Here is a 20,005-nt window from a genome sequence, read left to right on the forward strand (position 1 = left end):
TCTGTCTGACTGGTCAGCACTCAGTGGGAGTGAAAGGCTCTCGCTTCCTCCAGACAACCCTCTGTGAGCATCTTTCTTGTGAAGCTCTGAGGTGGAGGGGGGAGGTCGAGCCAGGAGGCTGGAAGTTTGGGGTCTGAGGTTCCCTTTGCACTTAGAGATGCAACCTACACTAGGTGACAAAGGACAAAGGAGGGAACACTGGAGCCTCCTTTGCTCCATCAGCCAGCAAGCTGTGAGGTTTGGTGTTAGGGAAGGAGTTGGGGAGCAGCCTGCTGGCTTGAGCTTCCCCAAGGGGCTCTCCCCTTTCTCAGGACCGCAGTCCAGCTGGCAACCTGGGAGAGTTCCCATGGGGCTGTGCCAGCTTCCTCCAATTCTCCTCTGACAGTCTGAGCTGGGAGGCTATAGTCTTTGTACTTAGAAGTTCACTCCAATGTAAGGAAAGACACCAGGAAAAGTTAGCAGGGCCTTGAGGCTTCGGCCCAGAAAGCCGGCAGCTTTAACTTCTCCTCCCTGTGATTATCTTTCAATGTGCTTCCCACTGGCAGTGGCTTGCCCAAACCTGACCACTGCTGTTAGCTGTTTCGTTTTCATCTTCGGCCCATGAGTGGGCTAATGCTTCTTGGTCACTTCTATGTGTTTCTGTCTCTCACACGGGGAGTGCATCATTCCCTTTGTAACCAGGTCTTATGGAACAGGGCCTGAAACATAATAGGTACTCACCGTGTTTGTTGAGTGAATGAATGAACAATATTTGATGGCGAGGGCTTATGTGTAGTGGGCAGTGTGATACTGCAGTTCTCTCTTCCCAGGTACAGTTTAAGGGTCTGGGGATTGCTGTCTTCCACATGGACTCACACAAGGCCTCTGGTGTAAGGCTTGCAGAGCTTCCGGTGGTTGCAGGGGGCATACTTCCCAGGGGCTCCTTGATTTATTCTTCTGAGGAAGCTGTTGGAAGAACCGACTTTGGAGCCAGCAAGACCTACTCTGGGCTGGGAGTGGTAGCTGATGCCTACAATCCCAGCCCCTGAGAGGCTGAGGCCAGAGGCCAGCCTGGACTACGTAGTAAATTCTAGGCCATTCCTTCAAAACCAGAAGAGACTAGTCTGTTACTGTCTGGGGTGATTTGAATGAGAATGCCCCCCTCCCCCCTAGGCTCATATTTGAGTGTTTGATTCCTAGCTGGTGGAACTGTCTGGGAAGGATTAGGAGGCGTGGACTTAGAGGAAGTGCATCACTGGGGGGTGGGGGTGGGCTTTCAGGTTTCAAGAAGTTCATGCCAGACCAATCTCTCTCTCTCTTTGTCTCCTGCTTGTGGTTCAGATGTAAGCTTTCATGATGGTCATGGGGCCCACCCTCTGAAACTGTAAGCAAGTCCCCAATTGATGCTTCCTTTCATAGGCTGCCTTGGCCATGGTGTGAGGCACTGCTGAACTCTGAATCTGTAGAGAACTGATACGGAGCCTTGCAGGGGTGTCATAAGAACTAAGTAAATCACTGGGTGTGTGACACACAGCCAGGTATGGGGCCTCCAGGGAGGTGCCTAGAATGCAAAATTTAGAAAGTACTTCCTACATTTTAATGTACTTTCCTAGTCCCCACCGCTTAGAAGCATACCTTAAAAGTGGTTTGTCAGCACATTTGAACACTTCCTTTCCTGAGACTCACTTTGGGAGGGCTGCCTGGATATTGGAGTCCAGTCTGCCTCTCTGGAACACATCCAGAGCCTCTCTGCCCAGGTTTTGGAATGCCGGGCAGACCACCAGATGCCACACGTGTTGGAGGAAGGTCTGGCCATCGACTCTGCACGGGCTCACTGACCTCAGGGAAGTGAAGTCAATATTCCCATCCATATATGATGGAATGCCAACAGTTCATCAAGTTCCACATATTCAACTGTGCAACTGTCGCCACCATCATGTTAGGATATTTCCATCACCCCACGGAGAAGTCTCATGCCTTTGGCTGTCACTCTCCAGTCCCAGACAATCTCCAGTCTTCTTCCTGTCTCTGTAGATGTGTCTGTGGTGAGCATCTCATGCAGATGGAATCAATTAGACAGAATCTTCTTTTACTCTATCTATCTATCTATCTATCTATCTATCTATCTATCTATTACCTATTTATCACTTATCTCTCATCTATCTATCTATCCATCTATATCTATCATCTAGTCTATCATTTATCATCTATCATCTATCTATCCATCTATATCTATCATCTAGTCTATCATTTATCATCTATCATCTATCTATCCATCTATATCTATCATCTAGTCTATCATTTATCATCTATCATCTATCTATCCATCTATATCTATCATCTAGTCTATCATTTATCATCTATCTATCATCTATCTATTATCTATCATCTTTCTATCTATCATCTATTTAGCTATAATCTATCATCTATCTATCCATCATCTATCTATCTATCTATCTATCTATCTATCTATCTATCTATCTATCTATCATCTATTATCTATCATCTATCTATCATCTATTTATCTATCATCTATTTATCTATCATCTTTCTATCTATCATCTATTTATCTATAATCTATCATCTATCTATCCATCATCTATCTATCTATCTATTTATCTATCTATCTATCTATCATCTATTATCTATCATCTATTTATCTATCATCTTTCTATCTATCATCTATTTATCTATAATCTATCATCTATCTATCCATCATCTATCATCTATCTACCTATCATCTATTATCTATCATCTTTCTATCTATCATCTATTTATCTATCATCTATCTATCATCTATGTATCCGTCATCTATCATCCATCCATCTATCTATCTATCTATCTATCTATCTATCTATCTATCTATCTATCTATCATGTGTTCATGCATCTGTGTCCACCGTGGTTCACATATGGAAGTCTGTGGACAACTTGTGAGATACTTTTCTCTTTCTCTCATGAGAGTCAGGACTGAACTTAACACATGAGATGTGCTGGCAAGCACACTATTCACAGAGATAACCCCTTGGTTCTCCGTTCCTTTTTATTATTGAACAACAGTCCACGGTATGGATGCCACGTTTTGTTTATGCTGGCGGTTATTGGGATTGTTTTTATTTGGGGGCTTTTTATGGACCCTAGTGTGCGAGTTTGTGTGTAGCTCATGTCTTATTTCTCTTGAACACATATCCAGGTGTGGGATTGCTGGGTCTTGGAACTCTATGGTTTATTTTTTAAGAAACTTAAAAAAGTTCTCTATATTTTCAGACAGGTCTGTGAGTCAGGAGAATGATCTATGATAGCCATACTTTTGGTTTTGAATTAGTGAGCTTATTAAGTATGAGTAAGCAAAAGAACAAAACAGTAAATAGCTGAAGCGTAGCAAAGCAGCATCCAACTGGGCACTTCAACGTCCCGTAGAAATGACCTGGGCAGATCTGCTGAAATCATGTGAGTGTTCCTGACTGAGGCATCCCTAGGCACAGCAGAGCAATCTCTCCATGGAGGTGCTTCTGCCTTCTTGGTGACATTGCAGGCCCTTTTACATCTATTTATTTAGAGGTGTGTGTGTGTGTGTGTGTGTGTGTGTGTGTGTGTGTGTGTGTGTCCGTGTGTGTGTGTGTGTGTGTCCGTGTGTGTGTCTGTCTGTCTCTGTGTGTATTATAGTGTACCATGAAGGTCAGAGGACAACTTGGGGTTACATCTCTGGGTTCTGGAGAATTGAACTCGAATTGTCAGGTTAGGCAGCAGGCAGGGTTACCTGCTGTCACTTTCCCTGGCTGTAAGAGTTCTTTAGGTGTGATGTACTCAGGTCCTTTGTCAGCTGTGGCAGTCACTCTCACTATAGGAGTTGGGGTTTTCACACAGTCTGTTCCTTTTCTGACTTTTCCCTTTTGGTACTAGAGACCCACCAGGCTTTTTCTAATGACATACCTTGAAATATGAGTGGTTTACGTTTTGTTGATGTTTAATTTATTATTTTCATTTTTACTTTTGACATCATATATAACTTTACAGGCTGGAGAGATGGCTCAGCCATGAAGAGATCTTATAGTTTTTGCAGAGGATCTAAGTTCAGGTCCTAGTACTTACATGGTGGCTCACAACCATTTGTAACTCCAGCTCACTGGGGATCCAAAACCCTGTTCTGGCCTTTGAGGGTACCTGCAGGTACATGTTCATATCTACACACACACACACACACACACACACACACACACACACACAGACACACACACACACACACACAGACACACACACTTAAAAATAAAATAAATCTTAAAAAAAAGACTTTGCGGGGTTGGGGATTTAGCTTAGTGGTAGAGCGCTTGCCTAGGAACCGCAAGGCCCTGGGTTCGGTCCCCAGCTGGGGGGGAGGGGGGAAGAACCAAAAAAAAAAAAAAAAAGACTTTGCCACAGGATATACTCTTTTCTCTATTACTTTTCTTCCTTCCTTCCTTCCATCCTTCCTTCCTTCCTTCCTTCCTTCCTTTCTCTCTCTCTCTCTCTCTCTCTCTCTCTCTCTCTCTCTCTCTCTCTCTCTTTCTTTCTTTCTTTCTTTCTTTCTACCCGCCCCCCTGAGCCAGAGTCTTCCTGCACAGCCCTGACTGTCCTGGAATTCTTTGTAGACTAGGCTGGCCTCAAACTCAGAGATTCCCCCTGCCTCAGCCTCTCGATGCTGGCATCACAGGTGTGCACCACCACGCCCAGCCACCTCCTACTTTCTGATAAGAGGTTTCCAGTTTCACCCCCTTGTGCAGGTCTACCGTCCACTCCTCTTGAGTTAGCTTTTCTGTGTGACGTGAGGTAAGGGTCGAGATTCATTTTTCTACATGTAGATAGAAGATTATTCTCTGGTTGTCACGATACCCTGCTGGCTTTTCTGGTCTGAAAAAAGGACTACTTTCCCTTCCCAAGAGAGACAGACCAGCCTTGCTGGGATTTCTGGTGATCAACCAGACCTAATTGGGCATGGTCTTCAGATATGAGGCAACTGAAGTGCCCAGTCCCCTTGACTAGAATGAAGGTCATCAGTAGTGTAGCCACACCTTACAGCTTCCCCTCTCCTCAGGGTTTTTTGCTGTGTCCTACTCAGTCACACTAACATAGGACGGCAACAGAGGCCCACACTGCAGACAGTCAGAGGCCCATGCTGCAGACAGACAGAGGTCCATACTGCAGACAGCACAGCACAGGGGAGGAGAGCAGGTTCTCAGTGGCGGGAAAGCATAAAGAGCTCTGATGACCTCAGCTCGTGAGCATCCACAGGGGAAGCGGGCCCTATCTGCGGCAGCCTCCCCTCTCCTAGGGAAGAAGAGAAATATGGGGCTCTCATATGGATGGGTTGTGTGGGTCTGTGTGTATGGGTCAGGGCCACCCGGCAGGGGGAAGGTGTGGAAACTAGCTCTTTAGAAGTCTGCATGTCGGGGTTGGGGATTTAGCTCAGTAGTAGAGCGCTTGCCTAGGAAGCGCAAGGCCCTGGGTTCGGTCCCCAGCTCCGAAAAAAAGAACCAAAAAAAAAAAAAAAAAAAAAAGAAGTCTGCATGTCATAATGTGTGACAGGGATGGTTTGACAATGACATCACCAACCTCCAAAGATTACCATGACTTCATGTTACCAATAGGGAAATTGAGGCCCAGAGAGGTTAGGCATTCTGCCTAGGACCACACAGGGAGTCAATGGAAAAGCAAGATTGGACAAGGCTGTAGGCTCCAAGTCCATTCCCTTCAGAGCGTGGTTCCATCACCCCCAGCAAGGAGGCCTTGAATCAGAAGAGGAGAACTCCATTTGGCTATCAGAAAACCCAAATTGAACCTGCCTGTCCTCTGCCCACAAACACCATAAAGGGTTTAGGTGCAGCTGAGTTGGCAGGATGCTCGCCTAGTGGTACTGAAGACTTGGGTTCCCTGCCCGGAATCACGTAAGCTTGAAGCTGGGTGTGGCAGCTGACACCTATAATTCCAGGAGGTAGAGGCAGTGGAACCAGAAGTTGAAGTTTGGCTCCAGGAAATCTGAGACCACTCGGCCTACATAGGACCCTGGCTCAAATTAATTTTTTGTTTCAAAATGCAAATAATTTTATTATAAAATGCCACCTGTTCAGCCTGCTACCTTTGAGAACTGCACACCAGTAGCCAGGGAGAAGAGCAGCCACAGCTCTACCACACCAGTGTTCCCAGTGCCTTCGGGGAGGCTGCAGGGGAGGGGCAGGAGTGGTCAGTGTTGGTCCATGCACTTCTAAGCTCTAGCTTGTGACTCTTCTCAGAGTGTGCTAAGCACAAAACATCATGTTAGTGGGGAGAAGTGGGCAGGTGGGATAGGGCAGGCCAGTGGCTAAGGCCTTTCCAGAGGAGTTGAACCACAGCAGGGATTGGAGGAGGAAGGCAGGGAAGTTGTTGCAAGCTGAGGGAGCAGCTCCAGGAGGCAAGGGTTTGACACAGTCAGGGAACTTAGCATTAGTCTTGTGGTAGAAACATGGAGGTGGGGGTGCCTACCTCAGGCCATTTCAGGGGAGCCAGAAGGACCAAATTAGACCACGGTGAAGGGGGTTGGCCATGCTCCACCCACACTGCAAGATCGATGGGATCTGTCCCTTCTCAGAAATTTTCTTTGTGTGTGTAGCATACGTGTTGGTGATGCTTGTGTGTGCATGTGTCTATATGAGTGACATGTTCCTCTGCGTTGCGTGTATGTAGAGACCAAAGGACATTGGATGTCCTTATTCCATGGAGGTAGATTTCTCACTGAACCCAGGATTTGCCGTTTTCTAGCAGACAGACTTACAGACTAGCAAGTTGTAATGATTGTGTGTCTGCCTCCATGGTGCTGGGGTGGCAGCCACACTTGGCTCTTGTATGGGCGCTGGGGTCTACCTCATGCTCCAGCGCCGGTTCCTCTGCTCTGAGCATCTCACCAGCCCCTCTTTCTAGAACATTCTCACCTGCCACCCTCCTCTCTTTCCATGTGTGGGCCATCACTCTCGCTGTCCCCCATGTCCCCCAAAGTGGGGGGGAAGACAGGAAGAATGAATTCCTAGGAGGGCCCAACAGCTCGGTGAGACTGGTGCCTTTAACTAGGTCTGCGGGCAGGAGAGACTTTTTATCCCCTGAAAGTTAATGCAAGCTGTTAGGGAGATAAATAAATGACAGGGCTGCCAATGGACTGTTGGGCTCAAAGCAGGGACATTTGTCTCACTTTAGAAGAAGGACCTGGAGGGCTCAGCCCCATCGACTCGTTCATTGTGCTGTTATCTGCCAGAGAGGTGGTGACACCACGGCAATTAAGACAAACTTTAGTCTGTAAGTTCCCGCTTGCAATCTCGGGGCTTCAAAACAAGACAAATGATCCCGCCAAGGGAGGAAACAAAGTCTTTTCCAGACTGTGTCCGAAGTCACAGCGAACATTTGTGGTTGTTCAGCAGAAAATTCGTCACTAGGAGGCTTGGCTCTGCTGGTTTCCCTGTCCCAGGTTATCTATGCCTCCTGGGTTGTGATAGCCCAGGTTATCTTTGGGACCTCACCTGGTCTCCCCATGGCCCATCCCTTGCCAGGCCCCACCTTTTCCTGCCAGCCTGCTAGTTTGCAAGCTTCTCCAGTGTAGCAAAGATGTAATGCTTGTCAAGGCAGAGGCCGGTAAAGCCAGAGTCACTGCAACCCAATGTTGCCATGGAGGCCCACTGGCCTTGTCCCATATCCCACACTTCAGTAGTCAGGCCCCGCCCACAAGGACCAGACGTAGGGCCTGCATCCTAAGATGTTGGCTGTTTCCACTTGCCAGGCCTCTGTGCCACCTCCTTCCTAGGGCTTTGTTCATAGCGATTATCCTTTGCCACAGGCTAGCCCTGACCCTGGCTCCTGTCTCCCTCTGGCAGGTTCCCCACCTTTGAATGGAACTTTTCAGCTGCATGAAATGAAAACCTCTGATCCCCTCAATGTGAACTTGGTCCAGGACCAGTCTCAGGGGTCCACTTGACCCCAGGAATGAAATCAGGACCCCGTGTGAGCTTCTGTGAGCTCACACTGCTCCTGTTCCCATTACTGGGATCTTGGGACAGGGTATCTGCTCTCCCTCTCTACAGCCTCCTGTGGCCTTCTTCCTCATTCCAACTTGTATGACAAGGGCTGCGCCAAAGCACAGGTCATAGATTCTGGGGTCCAGAGCCCTGGGAGCCATAAAACCATGAACTGAGCTCCATGCATGTGTGTGGATGGGTGTATGCAGGTATGTGTGCGTATAGATGGATGCATATAGGTATGTGTACATATGTATGGATTGCAGGTGTGTGTGTGTTTGGGTATATTGTAGGTGTATATGTGGATTGGTACATGTAGGTGTGTGTACATGTGGATTGGTGCATGTAGGTAGGTGCTTGCTATTCTGGGCTGGGGAAACTCACAGGGGACCATGGTTCAGATCACAAGAAGTTGTCCAGGAGGCCTGAGAGTCCTCAAGGCTCATAAGTCCAGTCACTTTACAGTATGAGGACACTGAGGTCTAGGGTAGCTGTCTCTGGCTGGTCTCCAGGTCTGGCTTAGAGGCTCTACCCAAAGCAACCTCACAGCGCCATGAAAAGCAGTCTGTACAGCATTCTTAGTGTGGTGGCCAAAGAGTAGAGCCGAGGCTCCGCTCCTAAGAGTGCACTGTCTTTGCAGGAGTTTGGGGGCCTTTGTGCTGGAGTAGGGGGTGCATGTGCTGGAGCTTGGTTTGGAATTTGGGATAAGAGTGGGGCTCTCAGTGCCAAACAGTAATTTTCTATTTACTTGTTGGGTGACCTTGGGCAAGTCTTTCTGCCTCCATGATTCTGCTTCTCCATCTGAGAAATGGACAGAACAACAGCATCTATCTCAGGGGGTGTGGAGGAAATTAAGCAAGTTGATAGTAAGTAAGCAAACACCCTGGTTTAGGATGACAACTCTCTTTCCCCTCCTTCTTCCGAGTTGGAAGACTGCCCATTTTGCAAGAGCATTTGCATGTCTGTGTGTCTGAGGCCCTGGGTTGGATTCCCAGCATTATAGAAAAATGGGTGTGGTGGTCTATCCTTGTAATTCTCAACATTCTGCACAGATTCCCAGTGTGGAGGCAGGTGCGCCAGGAGTTCAAAGTCATCTTTAGTTACCAGTAACAGTGTCCCCTGCCCCGCTGAACTGGGACTGGGGGACAAATGGTTGCTGAAGCCTCTTCAAAGAACAAGGATAGGTCTGGTGGGTAGCTAGTTCTGGTTTTGGGGTGGTCAGGATCAGGGTGCCCTCGTTACAAAGCCCCCTTTGTCAGGAAAGCCCACCTCATGTACTGCTCACATATCTTGCTCTGAGTACTGGTCTAGGGTGCCTGGTCCTTATTTATGGCTTGGGTCTCAAAAATTTTCTGACTGCATCAGACCCTGGGCAATGGGGGACCTCAAGGAGATAAACGCTGCTGGGGTCTGGGCCATTGTCCCTAAACCATAGAGCCTCTCCCTGGAAAGACAATGCAGTCTCTACAGAGGCCCCTTCCACAGGGCACTGGACAGAGTACCAGCTGTGAATGATGGTTTCACCATGGTGGCCATTCAGCCAACGAGTGTTTATCACACACCTCCTCAGCCAAGGTTTTTCTTGGTCTGTGAAAAGCAGGGGGAGCCCCCAGCTGGTGATGCATCCATTCTAATGGATGGGAAGGTGTAAATAAACAACGGGGTTGTCACAGTTACAAATGAGACAGAGGGAACTGGTGCAGGCTAGTGAATCTGGGTTCTGGGAGCAGGTGCACACGGAGGACAGAGATTGACAGAGGGTGTCATCCTTGACCCCGTTCTACTTTATTCACCAAGGCTAGATCTCTTCCTGCATCGTCCTGGGAGCAAGAAAGGGAGGCTGCATGCTTCGGTGGTGTGGGCGGTAGGGTCTTCTGAGAAGCCATTTGAGTGAAGTTCTGCAAGGTGGTCATGTAGACAGTGGTTGAGAGGGTCCTGGGGATGCCCAACAGTGGTCAGCAGGACTGGGCATCACACTGCTGGTAACATGAAAGCCCAAATAGATCTCCAGTCCCAGCTTATTTAACAGCTCATTGCAGGTGTACCCCCATACGGTGAATTTGAGGTTCAAGATGCTTCCACTGCTCTTCAACATCTCACCTCCGTTATCAGGATAGAGATGGGTAGGATCTTGATCTGAAGTTTCTTGGTCATCTTTTCTTTGTTGAAGAGACCTAATCATATGGCCTCCATTCAACCAGGGGTTTCTGGGAGATGTAGTCTCTGGACAGGCAGCAGCCTCCCGGCTCCAGCTTCATATGATAGAGTATGGACACTTAGTGGGCTTTTTGCTTTGGCCCTGGGTGGCTGCAGCAGAAACAAAACTGGAGGCAACAGGAACTGGAGTCACTATAATCTCACAGGGTTAATACAGGTTAGCGGGTCTATGGCTTGTCCCCTTCCTGTCCTCCCTTATCCTTGTGCATTCCCTGTGGTGTGCATACACACGTGCTTGTTCACATGTATGTGGGTAAGCATGTATGTATGTGTACATGCTTGTGTGTGCACATGCATTTGGAGGTCAGAGGTTGACATCAGGTGTCTTTTCACAGGATCTCTTGCTCCCAGGGTCCACCAATTAGGCAAGTCTGGCTAGGCAGCTTGCTCAGGGGTCCTTGTCACCTGAGGCCTGGGAGTACAGGCTGTCACAACCTACTCTTCTTTTATATTCTGAGGCAAGCATTACTGAGCCACCTCTCCATTCAGTCCCCTCCGTTTTATTGGCTTTTTTTTTTTTTTTAAAGACTAAATTTTGTGATAAAGGCTGATTTTAACAGGATGACCTTGAGTTCCTGGTCATTTATCTTTTGAATCTGCCTGTCGCCTTGTTCTGAGTGACTTGGGAAGCTCTGAACATCAGGATCAGCTCTACCTGGTGTTCTAACAAAACTCCATGGGCGCCATATGCGGAGGTGGGGCAGGGCCGCCATTTGCTGAGTGTGTGAACGGGTCTGGCCTCAGTTCCTGGTACTACGAGAAGTGGAGGAAAAGTCCTCAGACATGGAGGAGAAAAGCAAAGGAGGAGGTAGGCTGAGGAGAAAGACGAGCCAAGGTCCCTCAGCACTGGGAAGGACTGCCACTGAAACGACACAGTGTGGCTGTAGCCTGGATGGCAGTGGAGGCTGGCATGCGGGCATGCTGAGGACTCCCTTCCACCAGGTAGAAATGGGACTCTCAGTGCTTCCCTCCACCCTCTGCAAAAGAGGGAGGGCCACACTTCCTCCAGGTGGCTGCAGAATTACCTCAAGTGGCCATGAGCGGCCCAAGTCGAGAGGAGTGGTGGGCAGTCGCAGGCAGCGAGAGGCAGCTTGTGGCAGAGGAGATGGTGGCTGGGGGTGGGGAAGGTGGGGGTTTTGTAGGCCTCTGAGCTCCTCCATGTTACATTCAGGGTGATAGCTTCCTCCTCGGCTACCCAAGACCACAGCCAAGGCTAGTGCTGTTTTGATGCTGGGCCTGTGGCCAGCTCCAGTCCAGGAGAGGGCTATACTATGACCTGAGGTTTGGGTTCTGGACCTGGCTTCAGTATACCTTGCCATGGAGCTCGGTATGGGAACCTCTGAGCCCCGGTTTCTCAGGACACCTGAGCTGTGGCATGAGACTTAGCACAGAGCTACAGGAAATGACAGGATCTTGCTGCTGTCCTGCTTAGTGGGGATGTGTACTACAAACTTGTTGAAAAAACACAATCCAAAGCAGTAATACTTTATTCCCATCAGTGCTGCTGATAGGCTGACCCTTTACAACAGTAGGGAGAGATGAGGGTGGGGCCAGAGGAGGTTCCATAACCTCATCACCCCAACCCTGCACCATCTCCACCTGCCATTGTCAGTGCCTCCTCCCTACCAGTGGTGAGGGGTTCGGCAGAGGCCAGCCTTCTTGAAGACTCCCAGGTAAGGTAGAAGGTGAAAGCAGGAGGCTGTGCCCAGTACATCTCTTCCCAATCAGGCAGCAGACAGAGGGGTCACGGCTTGTTGTGACCTTGATGCCTGGTCCTGGGTGGTCAGTGTCCTGCTGAGGTCTCATGGGGGCCCCTGCTGGCTCCGTCTCTCCTCCAGAGCTCGGCAAACCCACATGGACACCACAGTGGCGTTTCCGTCATTGAACTGCACGATGAATGGGTGACCCTGTGGGGAAAAGCAAACAGTGTGACAGCGGTCAGGGGCCTGGTGCTGAGGGTGAAGTTCAGTCAGCAGAGCACTTGCCTAGTTTATGCAAAGCCCTGGGTTTGATCCTCTACCATATAAGCCAGGTGTGCTGGTGTATGGCTGTGATCCCAGAACTTAAGGGGCAGAGGTAGGAGGATCAGAAGTTCACGATGGCACAGAGCTAGCCTAAGCTACATAAGACCTTGTTATGAAAAGACAGACATAGACAGACAGACTGGGTAGTGGTGAAAAATGCCTTTAATCCAAGAGGCAGAGACAGGCAGATCAGCCAGGGCAGCCAGGAATATATATAAGAGAAACTCTGTCACGAAAAAAACAAAAACCAAACCAAACCAAACAACAAACAAAACAAAAACAAACCCAACAACGATAGACAGACAGACAAGAAATGACAGCTAGGCAGCTCAGTTTGTATTCTAAGATGTGTTCTGGCCTGGACCTGATTTCCTTTTTCAGTAACCCTACATGGTAAGAGAGCAGGCTAGAGTTTTCGAGACATTTCATCAGGTAACAGTGCTTGAAGACAGGCTGGAGGAAGCTGTGTTTGATCTCTAGGACACACGTGGTATTAGTAGAGAACTGACTCTGGAAAGTTGTCCTCTGATCTATACACACACTCACACATACACACTCACACTCACACACAAACACACATACACACAAACACACATATACACACACTCACACACACAAACATACACACACTCACACACACACTCACAAACACACATACACATACTCATACATACTCACACTCACACACACAAACATACACACACACTCACAGACTCTCACACACACACTCATACTCTCTCTCTCACACACACATACACACACACTCACACACTCTCACACACACACTCACACACTCTCATACACACACTCACACAGATAAAGTTGTTCTAAAAGAAAGGCAGGCTCAGCCCCATTTTGTAGCCTAGGTAGCTGAGGTTTTCAGCACAGTTTCAAGCCACAGCTACTGGTGGCCAAGTTTCTGGCTCAGTTGCTGCCCAGATAGCAAAGGATCGTCTTGTCAGAGGCGTTGTCAATCCCTGTTAGTTTCCTCCTTTGTCTCCTGCTCCCTTGTAAGAGAGCCAGTCTGCAAATGAAGGATAGACACGGGGCTCTAGGAGGAGGCAGCTGTCAAGAGGAGGGCTGAGGGGTGCGGCAGTTCAGGGCAGAGGGCTGGACTTCAGAGGGGCCAGTTTTGTTTCCACGTGCTCTGTCTCCAGTACTAACCTACTCCGGCCCGCAGCCAGGCCAGGGTGTATTTATCTAGCAGCCTCCTCTGTTCAGAAGCACGAAGATCAACACCCCAACCTCAGGAGTCTGAGGGCTTCCAGGGAAGGCCGGGAGCAACCAAGGACAAGCCACAGGGCTGTCAGAGCCACACAGGAAGGAGACCGGAAAGCCCATTCCATCCACCAAGCAGCATTCTGGGCCAACGACCTTCAGCAGAAACTTTGTAGCCTCCGTGAACATCAGGCTCTGGGGAATCACAGAAACTGACAGGGGGCGGGGAGATGAGGCCCCCTGATGTCCGCCCCAGCTCCTGCCTCTCTTCCCTCCATCCACCTTCCTTCCTGTCCCTGCTGGCTCACAGGGCTTTGAGCTACTTTCCTGTACACCTGGCTGTGACTGTGGCTTTGGCAATAGCCAGGCCTTAGGAATGTGTTCTAAACCTCCCAGGGCCCAGCAGCCTCGTCACATGACCCATGGCTTAGAGGGATGTGGATCAACTGTGTCCTGACCCCAGCACTTACCAGGCTCTGTGAGGATCGGGTGGAGCTTGGGGGTGGGGGTGGGGGCGAGGGACACTATCCAGGCTCTCCAGCCTGGCTAATTATGGTCAGAAAACTGTCTCTGGAGCTTGTGCCCAGTTGAGGGCCTAGGGCAATGCCTAAAGCCAGCTGGGTACCTATTGTCCCTCATGGCAATCTGTTGGGGTTCCAGACATGAGCAGGACCCCAACAAAGGGCTCTGGAAGCCAGGGGCCTGGGTGGGAGTTGAGACAAGAGGCACTACACTTTGTCTTCCATATGTTCTCCTGTTTGTACTAGCCCAGCCTCTGCCTGCTTTCACATGGCTGCCTAGGTAGAAAATCCTCTTCATGAATTCCTGTACATATTTTTTTCCCCCGGACTTGGGAGAGGTGACCTTGTGCCCCTCTGAAGAACAAAGACATAAGCTGTGCTCAGGAGGACGGCCCCTCCCCCCAAGCCCAGAGTAACACAGTGTCACTTTCACAGAATGCCGGGTGACTTTGGGCCATATGCTCCATCACGGTTATCATCTGTCTGAGAGCAGGCAGAGTGGAACTGAGGAGGGAGTGGAGGCGGCCAGGGAGAGCTGATGGGTGCGCACTGGGCAGCGTTGCCTATGCCCTGGGATAGGAGGGGAGTAGAGGGGTCACCAGGTTGCTGGCCTCCTGGCTCTGTGGAGGCCCCTGCCCTTTCTCGACCCTTGCTGGGGGGCTGACTCCAGCTCTTGAGCACCACTGATGAGGCATGCCTCTCTGTGGAACTTAGGTCACCACACAAGAAAGAGACTCTGACAACAGGCTCTGTCCCCAGTCTCTGCTGCCTGCTTTCGGGCAAGCATCTGAGAGGCAGATAGGGAGTGAAGTGCAGGAGACAGCACAAAGCAGAGCTTGGCAGAAGCTATGCAGCTTCTTGATGGCTTCCTCACCAGGCAGTGGGAACTCTCACTTCCTGTTCTCTCACAGGGCCAAATGCAGCAACTGAATTGGCAGGGGCTTAAGTCTTCCACAACACATACTCATCACAGAGGATAAAGATGTAATGAAGGCAAAAGACTGGAGCTAGAAGATGTAAGATGTGTCCGAAAGTGGGTCAGTGGGGTGAGCAAGATAAGCCAACCACCAGAGAGCCAGCATCATCTGCTACATATGCCCTCCGAAGAGGAAGGAGAGGAGGGGAAGGAGTGGAGGAGGAGGAGGAGGAGGAGGAGGAGAAAGGTATTGGTGACAACTGCTGTGTCAGGAGAAAGCTGTCACCCCAGCCTGCTCTGGTCTTTGATGTCCCAGCTTTCAGCTGATGGTTCTGCTTCTTGCCCACAGTCTACTGCAATAAGATGCTTTCCTGCAGGAGAGACAGCAGACCCTGCTGAGCCTTGTTGTGAGGCAAGACTGGGGCTCCAAGCCTGCTTACCATGATGGGTAAGGCTACCCGAGACCCAGCAGCTGGTCTCCCAGTCTAGTGCTCAGTGAGAACCTCCCTGTCTGCCATTCTTAGTTGGGCTCTGAGTTTCTTGTTAAGTAAGAACTTGCCCTTTGGGCTGCCCACATTTTTTTCTGTGTAAAGTTGCTAAGGAACACATTTGAATTGAACTTGTGCCTGGGCTGCAGGGCCTGGTAGGTATGATGTCTGATTCATGACAGGACTCCACACTGCCTAAGACATGGGAAAGCAATATACGCATGTGTGCAACATGCTTGTCCATCCCTACCCACCAAACCCTCACTGTGTGCAGGCACAGCCAACTTGAACTCTCCTATACAAGGCTTCAGAAACTCTGGACCAGGGCAAGTGGGGTGGGGAGAGAGCAAGAGAGCGAGGGTGGTTTAAGAGCAGGACACTCTTTCTCCATGCTGCCTGCCTGCTGCTGCTGCTCCCTGGAGTGGGCACAGCAGTTCTGTCCTTTCGGTTTAAAGAGGATTGTGCATGCATAGGCACACTGACTCTGGGTAAAGGCCCACTGGCAGCTTCTTCACTGAGACTTGTGTGCCAGGCACGGGCAACCAACGGCTACCTACTCAGCAGCTCCCCGTGTATGAGGATCAGTCCATCTTCAGATGAGGATGCAAGGCAGAAGATTAAGACCGCAGAACTGAACCTTTCTTTCCACCATCTCCAGCGCCCAACCCTGGGATTACACAACTTTCTCTTTAGTCTGGGGTGGAAGGAAAGCATGGCACCTGCCTGCAGGAAAGGCTGACTTCAAAGCAGGAGGGACAGATGTCATCTGCCTGCTGATGTCAGCCTCTCTGGACCTCAGAGTGACTGGGCCCAGAGTTGGAGGCTGGGGCAGAAGAACCATCAGAAACTGGCTAGCAGCAACAGCAAATCCCAGCACTCTCTCGGTGGAGCCTGTCTGTCCTGCCCTTTCCAGAACATCTTCTTTTGCCCTTCCTGTGGCACACTCTGCTACAGGTGTCCTTGTCACAAAGCAGGCTGGCTATGTACCCTCCGAAGCCTGTGCTCAGGTTGGGGTGGATCCAGACCTCACCAGCACACTAGGTGGGAGAGGACAGCTTAGCTCCCGTGTAATCAGGCCAGGCCGGTCTAGAACCCAAATTAGTAGAGTTCAACAAACTGTGCATGCCTGCTGGATGGGGCCTCCCAGCACCCAGGCAGGTGTCTATAAAGATGGTCGGGGTGTCTGGAGAGGGCCTGTGAGGTGTGCGTGTGTGCATGTGTGTGTGTGCGTGTGTGTGCGTGTGTTGTGTGTGTGTGTGTGTGTGTGTGTGTGTGTGTGTGTGTGTGTGGTGGTTATAGCCATCTTTCTGAGGGATCCCACTTCCCCTCTCAGTCTGAGTCAGGGCTCTTAGGATCTACATGAGCTCAGACCTGTGGCACTGCTGGGAGTGAAGCGTTCCATTACAATGCTGTTAAAGGATGCCTTAATCTGTATTTTTAAAACCCAACTAATAAGAACAACCTGTGGGTTGGGGATTTAGCTCAGTGGTAGAGCGCTTGCCTAGCAAGTGCAAGGCCCTGGGTTCAGTCCCCAGCTCTGGGAAAAAAAAAAACAAAAACAAAAAAAACAACCTGTGCTCAGCTATGTTCAGTTCACAGTACCACATGAACACCTTGTGTTATGATGTTTTTGCAGGCCTTAGGGGCAAAGCCGTGAACCTGTTCAATCTGTTGTACCTGCTACTGACTTTAGACGTGTGTGGGGGGGGGCTGTGCGGTACACTGGCGATCTGAAAACACACAGGGCTATGATGTCCTACTCTGACTGCACCTGAGTATAACATCCTGGGAGCACACCATGAGCCTAGGCACATGGCCAGCCAGCTGACACAGTGGGGTGGGGACTGTCTGAGAGCAAGGCTCTAAAGTCCACAGCACATCTGTACTCCATGCTTACTTACCACAAGCATTTATGTAAACACTGGGTGCATACTGTCAGGAGCTAGGTCTTGAAATAAAACTTTTCTGTGATTCCTTTAAACATTTTAAAGTTAATTTGATTTCAATTGTGTACATATGTGTATGCCTGTGTGTGGTTATGTATGCATCATGTATGCAGTGCCTATGGAGGCCAGGAGAGGGCGTCAGACCCAGTGGAGGTAGAGTTGCCAGTGACTGTGAGCTGCCTATGTTAGGACCAGGGCTGTAAGCACAGGCTTACAATCCCAGCTATTTGGGAGACTGAGGCAGGGGGGGAATCACAAGTTCAAAGCTTGTCTGGGTTACAGAGTGAGCTTACGACCAGCCTGGTTCACTTAGCAAGGTTCTGCCTCAAAATGAAAACAGAAAGAGGCCTGGAGGTATAGCTCACTGGCAGAGTGTTTGCCTGGAAAACACAGGTCTTAATAAAAAAGCAGCATCACACATGTACCCACCCCTCACCCACTCACTGACACCTACCTCTGCCTTCTTTTATAAGAGAAATGTTCTGTGTCCTCCCCACCTCTCTCTCCTCTCTCTCTCCCTCCTTCCCTCCCTCTACACTTATTGTAACACAGCTGAAATTACCAACCTAAAATTCAAGTTGAGAAGGCCAAAGAGATCTCATTAGTAACACGTCTTGCCTCACAAGCCATGAGGATGTACTGTGACCACAGAAACAATATAAAAAAATGCCTGGCATAGTAGAGTTTTCTGTGGGGGGCACCGACAAGCAGGTAGGTCCCTGGAACTTCAGGCTAGTGAGAGGCTCCCTGCTGAGAGTGACATCTGTGGTTGTTCTCTGGCCTCTACACTCACACACACTGGAACATGGACACACCCACACCCACACCCACAAAAGAAAACAACTCAGGTAAGAGACAAACACCGAGTGCTGTGCTGCACTCAGTGATTCTTCAAGCTTTGCTAAGCTAAGCTAAAAATGTAGGTGATCAGTTAAGATATTAAAATTAGAATGTAACTTCTTCTTTTCTTTGAGACAGGTTTCTCTTTGTAGCCCTGGCTGTCCTGTAGGCCAGGCTGTCCTGGAACTCAGATCTTCCTGCCTCTGCTTCTCGAATGCTGGGAACAGAGGTGTGGGCCACTACCACCTGCCTGGAATATAATTTCTAAACCAATGGGCAGATCATCCCCTAGGCAGGTGTGGCAGTCATGCTTATGCTTTGTAAACCTGTCACATGAGTTCAGGCGGAGTTTCCCACCTGCCATCACACCTGGGCTCAAAAACTTCTGAACGTTGGGGTTTTTTTTGTTTTTTTGTTTTTTTGTTTTTTGATTTTCAACATGTACTTGAAGTTGAATAGTGTGAGCTGGGATCAGTGGGAGAGAATGTGCAAGGTCCTCCAGCACCACCAAACCAAACCAAACAAAACCCAACCCAACCCAACCCAACATCAACCCAACCCAACCCAACCCCAACCCAACCCAACATCAACCCAATCCAACCCAACCCAACCCCAACTCAACCCAACCCAACCCCAACTCAACCCAACCCAACCCCAACTCAACCCAACCCAACCCAATCCAAACCAATTCAACCTCAACTCAACCCAACCCCAACTCAACCCAACCCAACCCAATCCAAACCAATTCAACCCCAACTCAACCCAACCCCAACCCAATCCCAACCCCAACCCAATCCAACTCAAGCAAACCCAACCCAACCCCACCCCAACCCAACTCAAAACCAAACCAAACCAAACCAAACCAAACCAAAGCAAAACCAAGCCAAGCCAAACCAACCCAATCCGATCCGAGGAAGGCATACCCCAATTGCCTGATGCTCAGTGTGCACTCAACAGGGATACTGAACAGCTGGAGGTAGAGCTCAGTGGTCTGGCATCTCCCAGCATGTTTGAGGTTCAGGGCTACAACCCTACCATTATGACATCCCCAAGATCTGACTGACAGACAAAGTCACCCGACAGATTACAAAATATTAAACAGGAAATCCTAGGAGACACTATTGTGATGGTGGCAAGACTATGAAGGAGTGAGATGAGAAGACAAAGATGGGCACCGTGAGGAAACACTGGCCTTCCTACCACACTAGCAAGGACGGGGAGAAATTGGTAGAGACACGAATGTCAGGGCTGAACAGGGGAGCAGAAGCACAGAGCCAGCACAGGAGCAGCAGACCATGTACAAAAGACCTATGATCTGGGGTGGGGTGCATGGGGGTGAAGGATGGTGCTGATTTCTGCATACGAGAGTCAGAGGTGGGAAGGTGAGAGCCGTTAGCCTGGACTACACAGCCAATCCCTGTCTCAGTACCCCTTGGTCTACTGTCAAGCATGAAAGTGGGAGAAAGCAAAGATGAAAGGGGAGGGAGGGAAGGAGAGAGAGAGAGAGAGACAGACAGACAGATAGACACATAGAGATATTCCATGAGTATGACAGTGAGGCAGGGATGGAGGCCATGGGCAAGGTCTCCATATTCCTTACTTACTTCCATACTGATGAACACATTTCCCAGAGATGGTTCTCAGCCCTAGAACATACTCTGAACTTTCCAAAGCCATGGTCTTGTCTTATTTCTAGAAATGTCCATTAAGCAGGGCTGCTAGCTGCTTAAACCCCACCTTTGTCTTTCTAGTTTCTTAGCAGAAGAAGCAAACTGTAAACAGTCCACAAAGACTGAAACAAAAGCAGACATTTTATTGTCCTTTTACTGTCTGTCACTATGGTCT

The 20,005-nt window shown here is 49.4% G+C and overlaps 1 protein-coding gene across 12 annotated transcripts in view; it reads right to left on the reverse strand.

The window, feature by feature from the left end:
• Positions 1 to 11,676: 11,676 nt before the first annotated feature.
• Positions 11,677 to 20,005, reverse strand: part of Map2k5 (mitogen activated protein kinase kinase 5) — a 226,783-nt gene continuing 218,454 nt past the window's right edge. For all 12 annotated transcript variants that reach the window (XM_087560729.1, XM_087560730.1, XM_087560728.1 and 9 more), the window contains one exon: positions 11,677 to 12,114. In XM_087560729.1, the coding sequence (XP_087416855.1) occupies positions 12,010 to 12,114 (105 nt within the window). In that variant the 3' untranslated portion in view covers positions 11,677 to 12,009. The remainder of the gene's footprint in view (positions 12,115 to 20,005) is intronic.

The sequence above is a fragment of the Rattus norvegicus genome, chromosome 8 (genome assembly GCF_021556685.1).
Source record: "Rattus norvegicus strain SHRSP/BbbUtx chromosome 8, alternate assembly SHRSP_T2T, whole genome shotgun sequence".
Taxonomy (NCBI): domain Eukaryota; kingdom Metazoa; phylum Chordata; class Mammalia; order Rodentia; family Muridae; genus Rattus; species Rattus norvegicus.